The sequence below is a fragment of the Lipotes vexillifer genome, unplaced genomic scaffold, assembly GCF_000442215.2.
Source record: "Lipotes vexillifer unplaced genomic scaffold, Lipotes_vexillifer_v1.1 scaffold504, whole genome shotgun sequence".
NCBI classification, from domain to species: Eukaryota; Metazoa; Chordata; class Mammalia; order Artiodactyla; family Lipotidae; genus Lipotes; species Lipotes vexillifer.
Window position 1 is genome coordinate 940,704 of NW_006785225.1, and position 9,301 is coordinate 950,004.

At 49.7% G+C, this 9,301-nt stretch overlaps 1 protein-coding gene across 1 annotated transcript in view; it reads right to left on the bottom strand.

Moving 5' to 3' along the window:
* CES4A (carboxylesterase 4A) overlaps positions 1 to 8,421 on the bottom strand; it is a 14,056-nt gene extending 5,635 nt beyond the window's left edge. The window contains exons 1-4 of the mRNA XM_007457329.1: positions 8,390 to 8,421; positions 8,200 to 8,273; positions 7,573 to 7,722; positions 841 to 1,042 (exon numbers count right to left, since the gene is read on the bottom strand). Coding sequence (XP_007457391.1) covers positions 841 to 1,042; positions 7,573 to 7,722; positions 8,200 to 8,273; positions 8,390 to 8,421 — 458 coding nt within the window. The remainder of the gene's footprint in view (positions 1 to 840; positions 1,043 to 7,572; positions 7,723 to 8,199; positions 8,274 to 8,389) is intronic.
* Positions 8,422 to 9,301: the final 880 nt, after the last annotated feature.

Consider the following 9,301-nt stretch of genomic DNA (forward strand, 5'->3'; position numbering starts at 1 on the left):
AACAGTGAGAGGCCTGCGTACCGAAAAAAAAAAAAAAAAAAAAAAAAAATAACAGTGGACACCGTGATTTTAATGACTAGACATCCAGTGTGGTAGTTGTAGTTTTCTATATCACCTGACACCCAGGTTCTCACAGTAGACATTTTTCTAAAGCCAGTACTTTATCCAACTGATGCTGAACATTGTTAATGTCCACCACAGAATGTTCTGGACAGTGGGTTACTCAATGGTCTATGTAAACAGTAAATACACTTGTTCTTGGTAAACTGCCAAGCCCAGTGTGTCAAAGGGCAGCCATTGTCCCAACATGCTCATGTGATTCAGGGCTTGAGCCCAGCTAGAGGTTGCACTGAGACCCTGGGACATTAAAACTGAAATTGAGCCCATGCCCTCCCCATTTTGGCCTCCTTCTGCAGGGAAGGGCTGGTGGTGCCACGTGGGCTTGTTCTTAGGTTCAAGCACCAAGGAAGAGGGAAGAGCTCAGGGTTCACTCTGTGTGTGTGTGTGTGTGGTGTGTGTACTGCTCCTCACACACTTTTAGGGAAACTCAGCTCCCCAGCAGGTCCTGGGGGCACAGTCAGTATGAACCTCCTCCTTGCCTGGAGCTCTCCCATGAGAGAATCAAGAACAGCATTATCAGTGCCTTAAACACTATCTGGACCAGCCACTTCATTATATAGGTTTGGAAACTGAGGCCCAGAATGGTTGCCAGGACTGCCTGTGGCCACACAGAGCACTCTTTTCAGTGAGTTGTTCAAACCCCGGCCCAGAGGCAGGCATAGGTTCACCTCCTTCCTCAGGGTCTGCCCACCTCCCAGCTGACAGTCCTCTGGCTCTTACACTGGGGCATAGGTGGTAGCATCTCTGATTCCTTCCCAGGGCTCTGGGGGTTCTGGGGCAGTGAACCTGCAGGCACCCACAGGAGGTCTGTAGAAGGGAACTCCTAGGAAGGCATTGATGGGTGTCTTCCCCACGTGTACCTGCTTTCTTGGGGGGGTCCCATAGTTGGTAACAACTAAAGGCTCCTTGGTGTGCAAGGCACCTAGGAAGAGAGAAGAAGCGTCACCCTGGACACCGAAAACACCTTGGCCCATCTGCCACGGGCACCAGCACCCACTTAAAGCTTTTCACAATTGTGTATTTGTCTACTTTTTCTGTGTTCCTTAGTATTTTTCTCTATCGTTATTTGATTTAAGACTTCAAAGTTATGTTGGTAGATGCGTAAAAGTTCATGTCTGTTATATGAATACTTTTCCGTTGATCATTTAATGTATCGTTTAATGTCAATAAATGTGTCATTTATTTTGATTTCTGTTTGTCTGATATTGGTATGACTATATATCTTTCTTGTTGCTAACATCCGCCTGGCATTTTTCTGGGAAGAAATCACACACATATATGCATTCTCACACATATATCCACACTCACATTAATATTTACATGTACACGCAAATTTATACACACATGGGTATATATGAGCACAGCTCATTTACAAAAAAAAAAAAACATGGGGAAACACAAGAGTTAAATGCGTGCCCAGGGCTTCCCTGGTGGCGCAGTGGTTAGGAATCCGTCTGCTGATGCAAGAGACATGGGTTCGAGCCCTGGCCCGGGAAGATCCCACATGCCATGGAGCAACTAAGCCCATGCGCCACAACTACTGAGCCTGAGCTCTAGAGCCCACAAGCCACAACTACTGAGCCTACGTGCCACAACCACTGAAGCCCGAGCGCCTAGAGCCTGTGCTCCACAACAAGAGAAGTCACGACAATGGGAAGCCTGCGCACCTCAACGAAGGGTAGCCCCCACTCACCACAACTAGAGAAAACCCGCACGCAGCAACGAAGACCCAACACAGCCAAAAATAAAGTTAAAAATTAATTAATTAATCTTTAAAAAATGTGTGCCCACATGCATATAAGTATAGTTATATATAGGTTACAATGTATCCATATGTAGCATACATTCACATCTGTACACTACAAGCATACCTACACCATAGCTAGCTCTTGCGATGGATACAAACTACACCAAGTTGAATTTAGACCCTCTGCCAATGGACACCTCTTCTTCTAAGCCCTTACCCTGCCTCGCTCCTGTTGCCGAGGGTCGCTGAGACCTCACATTTGTTGCCCCTTCCTGAAGCACCCCTGTCCTTTCTTTCTCCTCCTCCCCATTTATCAAAACTGAATTTTTTGAGAATTCACTGGTGGCCCAGTGGTTAGGACTCTGCACTCTCACTGACGAGGGCCCAGGTTCGATCCCTGGTCAGGGAACTAAGATCTCACAAGCCACATGGCAAAAAAAAAAAAAAAAAAAAAACCACCTGAATTTTTCTGTGCCCTGGTCCCCTGGAGGCTCACTCTGCAAAGTGACAGAAGGCAAATCTGATCCAAATTTTATTGAACTTGATTGTGCATGAGAATCACCTGGGGGAATCATTGGGAAATTCAGATTCTTAGGTCCCCCCTACACCCTCTGAAAGGGAATCTCAGGTTGCATCAGGAAATTAGATTTACAACCCTCTCTAGGAGACTTTGATGCAACTGCTTTTTGGAATAGCATTTGGTATTGGTGTGGTAAGAACACACCCTCACACCCCAGCTGCAGGTGGCCAAAAATACCTCTCTGCCCACATCCCCAGGTCTCTCCTGGTCTTACATAAGCAATATCCAAGCACAAAGAATTGGCTGTAACGGTGGCCCTTCAGGCATGGAGGCAGGTCAGTGGCAGCAAGGGACCATCTCAAATCTCCTCTGTGTATGTAGCCCTTTGCAATTTACAAAGCCCTTTCACACGGTCCTTTCACATAGCCTTCTCATTTGCCCTGGGAGGAGTGGGGTGAAGCTTGGAGGCCCAGAGATGATCAGTGACCAGCCTGAGGTCTCATAGGACAGAGCCAGGAGGCCAAGGTCTATCATATTACCCAGATTTGCCCTGAATTCTGGGTCCACTTATTGAATAGCCAACGACTGTGATTGACTGAGCCTTTATTATAGCTTGGCACTGTGCCAAACACTTATATGCTATTTTACCTCATCCTCCTAAAAAATGTATAAGGTAACTGTTACTATTTTCCCACTACACAAACATGGAAATGGAAGTTCAAAGGGTTATATAACTTGCCCAAAGTGACACAGAATGTCTCACATCAGAGTTCTGCTCTAAACAGCAGTGTTTTACTGTCCTCACCCCAGCCAGTGGGGGCACCTAAGCACGTGACAAAGTGCTCTACACCCCTGAACAGGAGCTGAGGTGGAGTGGTCTCCATCCCAGCTCTGCTATCCAGAGGCAATATGTAAGCACTTATGAAAACAATATTCCACATTTTTAGTAGTCGTAAAATGTTAATTAAAACCAGGAGTCACAATTTCCACCTAATAAATTACAAATGATGGCACCCAATTGTGGCAAAGATACAATGAAAAGGACATTCACGTATACTGTTAGTGTAGGATAAATTGATACACCACCGCAGGAAAATAATTTGGCAAAATGTATAAGAGCCATAAAACGTTCACATAGTTTCTGACTATTTTCATAAGGGGTCCCACTCTTATGAAAATAGTCAGAAACGCATTAAAAGAAAGACTTTTATGAACCATAGTCATATATGCTATCGTGAGTACGGGAAGCATTTTTTGTACCTGGGGACCAGGCAACATAAATATAACTATAAACTTAAGTTATAAACTGTTTATGGTATGATTTTAAGTGAATAAAAGCAGAGTATAAAATTGTATGCATGCTAATATCACAGCTATATACAAATATGCAATAAAAAAGCTAAGAGAAAATGTGCCAAAATGCTAAAAGTGGTTTTAGCGAAGTTTCCCTCAAGTTAAAAAATTTTTTAATGCGGGGACTTCCCTGGTGGTCCAGCAGTTAAAACTCCGCTTCCACTGCAGGAGGCACAGGTTCGATCCCTGGTCGGGGAACTAAGATCATGCATGCCGCGTAATGTGGCCAAAAAAAAAAATTTTTTTTAATGCATTAATATGGGCAAAACTTATTTATGATAGAGGTCAAAACAGTGGTTACTTTGAGGGTATTGACTGGGCAGGGGCATGTCGGGTGCTGGAAATGTTCTAGATCTTGATCTGGTTGGTGGTTACATGATGGTTTTACACACACACACACGCACACACACACGCATACACATACACTAATATATATATACTAATATAATACGAATTTTATATATTAATTTTGTAAAGAATATAAATATATAATCATAAATTATAAACATATAAAATTATGTAAATTATAAGATACATTTTATAAAAATGTAAATATAAATGTCCACACTCCCAGCTCTCTACCACCCATCCTTCCAGACCTCTAAATGTCCCTGCCCTGCTGCCCCCAGGAGAGGTTGAGCTGTTGGCCTGTCCCTCTGTGTGTGAGTATCTACGTCTGGCGCTGGGTATGTACATGCTTGCCTGTGTCTACTGGGAGCATCTACCAGTCCCTTGCCTGGTGGCTGGGTCCAGGTGTGCACGTCTGATCCTGCAGTACCCCCTGGTGCTCACACACTCACACTGCTCACAGGACCCTTCCTGTTACCCTGCGTCTCCCTGCCCTGCAGGGCCTGTTCCATCTGAGATTGTGGGTGCCCCTGGCTTGCTCCCCTCAGCTCTGTGGCTGCTGGGTCCTGGGGCAGGGCCATCGGTGGATGGAGGATGCCCTGGCCGGCAGGGGAGGGGAGTTCCGTGAGTAGTGGCCCAGGGAAGGGAGAATAGAGAGGCAAGAAGACTGGAATCCCAGGAGCACCCCTTGTCTGAGCACTCCCCCAAGCCACTGGGGCCTTGCCAGGCCATTCCCCTCCCTCCCCGTGAGGAGAAAATCCTAGAAGCTGGGGGGAGGAGGAGGAGAGGCCGGGAAAGTTGGCAGTGAGACAGGGTCTGAGGCCTCACGGGCAGGCTTGCCCAACCCCTCAGAGCCCTTTGGCAATGGTGACACCAAAGCTGGTGACATCCCCCGCCCAACAATCCCTGCCTCCCCGTGGCTGCCAGGTGTGCTGCACCCTCAAGCCCGCAGGAAGAGGCCTGTTTGTACATCCAGCATGGTCAAAACCGAGCCCTTGATTCCCAGCCCAGTCCTGCCCGCCTCCACGCAGCCCCGGGGTGTCTTCCTTCTCCCACCGTTGGGTCCCCTTGGATACCAGGTCTGCCTGTCACTTCTAAATCTAGAGCCCACCAGTGCCTTCCACCTACCCGGAAGCCCGCACTGGCCTCCTCCCTGCTCTCCCTGTCCCCACTCTCACCCACCACCTCCAACCTGTTCATGTCATCCCCGGGTTACCAGTCCAGCCCACAAGGGCCCTCACAGTCTGGTCTTTGCTGGCCTCTCCAGATGTACAGAACTGTGTTTTCTCAGCACATCTCAACCTCCAGGCCTTTGTTCCTGCTATTTCCTCTACCAGGAGCACCCTTCCTCTTTGTCCCCACCCCTCGAGCCTACTCCTCTGGCCTGTGCAACTTCTGCTTGTCCTTCAGGTCTCAGTTTAGATGTCCCCCCTCCCCTGTCCCAAGTCAGGGCCGGTCTATGCCTCCTCGCGTGCCTACAGCCCTTTGCGTCCCCAGTGACACGCTGTGAATGGGGCCTGTTTAACCTGTCAGGCTCTCTTATCAGCTTGTGGGGGCAAGTTTCCTGGTGGAAAGAAGGGGAGAAGAATAGGAGGACTTCAATGCCGTGTAAAGAACTTGAACTTGCCCCGGGGCAACAGGGAGCTTTTGAGCAGAGGAATGGCACGACTCAGAACCCCTCTGGTTTATGACTCTCTTTTCTGCCCCAAATGAACTTTCCCCAAACAGAATTGGTCTCACCTGCAAGTGTTTTTCATGTAACCGTCAGCAGCCAGGAACTTAGTCAGACTGAGGAAGGGTATGTGTGGGACCAGAGTTGGCAGGATGGGATTCAGCGGGGGCAGGGGAAGTCATTGTGATATGTATTAAAATCCAGATTTCTCAAGGGAACGGTGCATTGATCCTCAAAAAAAGAAATGTGTGCCCCCCACTGCTGCTTTTCACCTGTTGTAGTCTGAGTGGGTAGACCTCGTCTACCTCGTGACAACAGCCTGACTGATGCACTAGTCCAGATGCCTCCCCCAACCTGTTCTCCTGTGTCCCAGTGGGTGCTCCGCGACCTGTGCCAAGCAGCCCAGAAGGTGATCTTCCCTAGCTGGAGGGGGAGGAAAGAGCCCAGGCAGGCCATGAAGGGGTGAGGTGCTGGCGCTGGGAAGCTTGCATCTCACGTCCAAGGGTCAGGGCTCTGGCCCTGCTGGACTCTGCTCTGCCTTGGTCAGGGCCAAGACTGGGCAGCACGGACAAAGGGACTTCCCTCAGCCCTAGTCAGAGGCCTCTGGGGCCTCTGGGGCCTGAGATCTGTTCTCGGCTGGATCCCCTTATGCCTCAAGACTCCTCTGACTCCAGGTCTCTGCCGTCAGAGTCCGCCCACTCTTCTGGTCAGGGAGGACAACACCTGTGCAGAACTAAGCGGAGCTGTGGGGCCTAAAGGGCCTGGGTTCAAGTCCAGCAGTCACCTTTCTCACACTTTCTCAGTCTTTCACTCACTCACCAAGCATCCTCTGATTCCAAGTCCTGACTGATCCTGCTATGGGAGATGCAGAGTGGGGTCAGGCTGATTTCCACACTCAGAGAGCTTCTCAGAGGAGGACGAAACACTGACACTGACAATGCTAGCTTAGAGTGGGCTATGCTGTAATGGACACAGATAGGGCCAGGCCCAGAGAAGGCAGGGAAGACTTCCTAGAGGAGGAGGGTCCTCTGGGGAGCTTGAGGTATGAGCTGGAACTCGCCATGAAGCAAGTGGGAAGAGGGAGAAGTTTGGGCAAAGGCCCCCTAGATGGGAAGTAGGTGATATGTCAAAGGAGTCATGGAGGCGCTGATGCTTTAAGGGACATGACCACCCATCAGCCTGATTTGGGTTAAAGTCTCTTAGCAGGGGGTGAAGGAGGCTGCCTTGTTGGGACGTGGCCACCCCTCGGGTTGGCCCCCAGCCCAGAAGACCCAGGAGCCTCCGAGCTCCCCCTGGGCCTTCCTGTCCTTCTGCTTCTGCTGCCACTGCCAGATCTTGGTGGGAAGTGTCTCTGCCCAGAACTGCTGTCGGGCCTTCCTTGGCTTCTGGCTGACCCGTGGCACCAGGCTGATTTCCAGGTATTGCTCTGAACAGTTGAATGGGGGCCAAGGAAGCAGCCCCTTGCCATTGGGATCCCTGGCTGGGAGGAATGAATGAAGGCAAAGGTCTCCTGTATTGCTCCCTGGGAGGCAGATCTGAGTAGTCTAGGCCCAAAGCCAGGCACGCCTGTTTGCTTACTCACCCTGTCCAGGAAAAGTGGGTCCACTGGGCCATCATGGGGAGGCTCAGCTGCTGCTCCTCCCCTGTGGCTTCTGGAAAGGTTATGAGAGGGACAGACCTGGATCAAGGTCACGTGGGTCCTGGAGGAGACTCAAGGGTCCCCTCTGATGACCTGAGACCTCTGTTCCTGCATGCCCCGCCCTACCCTGGTGGAGCCGGCAGCCTAAGGATCTTGTGTCTGTTCATCCTCACCCGGCATGGAGCTCTCATCCATGAGGAAAGGACTCCCGAAGATGAAGGTCTTCTCAGCCCCATGACCAGCCCGCACCCAGGCCGGCTTGATCTTTGCAAAAGAACTGGGTCGATGCTGGAACTCATAGAAAAAGATGGAGACCCCAGAATCTGTGGAGAGATGGCTGGATGAGAAGTAGATACCCATAGCCTGATCAGGTCCTATCTTTGGTAAGCCAGGCTCATCATAACACCAAGACCAGTAATAATAATGATGATGACAAAATGATGAACAGCAAGCCTTTACTGAGTTCTTGCTAAGTGTTGAGCACCATTCCCTGTGCTTTATGTGTCATTGTTCATTTTATCCTCATAAAAACCTATGGATTAGCTCATTATATATTATTATTGCCATTTTACAAACGAGGAGACTGAGGCACAGAAGGGTTAGGTATCTGCCGGAGGTCACAAAGACAGGAACCTGGAGCTGTTCTAGGACTGTGTTAGAGATTAGCCATGAGGTTTGGAGGAAGCAAGACTTTTCTCCCAGGAGAAGGGCCGAAAGCAGAAGAAATCACTCATGAGTCAATTGAATCCCTGAGAATTGGTGATAAGTCCTGCTGGGTGACCTTTGGCAAGTCACTGCACCTCTCTGTGCCTTGGTTTTCTCCTCTGCAGTGTGCCCTGCCAGAGTCGCCTCTCCTTGCTGTGACACTGCATCCCTGAGAGGAAGTGGAGAGTGGGGGTAGCAGTGGAGCGTGGCACCATGTCACTTGTGATAACTCAGCTCCTGGGCCCAAGTGGGAAAGGTGGGACAGGTAGACAAGGATAGGCTTACCTTGGAGGTTTCTGGAAAAATTCAATGTTCATGACAACGTTGCTTATCAATTCCTGGAAGCCTTCTCAATTGGTTTGTCCATCTGAGCTGCTGCGTAGTTATTCATCTATGATGGTGGTATCACCTCAGTGGGCACATCCTGGGGCAAGAGGCCTGCTCAGGTCCCCACAGCCACAGCAGACCCTCCCAAGAAGCTCCACACCCTCCTGCCTGGCCTGTCTCATGTCCCAGGGCTCATGTGCCAGGAGCTAGCCACTTGCCGCCCTTGGGGGTTCTAGATGGTGTCTGGGAGGGATAAGGTTAGATCTGGAGTAAAATGCTAGCTCTGCGATCACTGCTTGGCTGTGTGACCTCAGACAGGTTGCTGAGCCTCTCTGAAAGGTAGTTCCTCCCTGGAAGGTTGTTTGGCAGCCTATGTGAAGCACAGTGTTCTGGCCTGGAGCAGGTGCTCAGTTGAAGTTAACCAGGAAGTTAGTGAGAGAACAAATCATGGGCACTCCCCACAGCTCCAGAGAGCAGTGATGAGGTTGTGTGAATGAGGAGGGCTCTGGGGGGGTCTCAAAGAAGGGAAATGCACATAGAGCACCTCCTGGATACCAGCTCCTTGGCAGACTCTTCAAATGCAGCATCCAGTATCCTTCTTAAACAGCTCACATGGGTGGGATGTATCATCCCCATTTACAGGTGAAAAAATGGGCTCAGAGGGGTTAGGATAACTGTGGACAAGTAGCTAGGGTTGGGATTTGACCCCAGGTCCACCTGGTTTCACATCTGACAATGCAATCTTAATAGCTGAAGCTCTGGGATCAGACAACTGGCTCAAGCTCTGCCTCTGCCCTTTACCCATCATGAGACCTGGAGCCTCAGTTTCCTCATCTCTAAAATAAGGATAATGAAAGTCCCTACTTCACA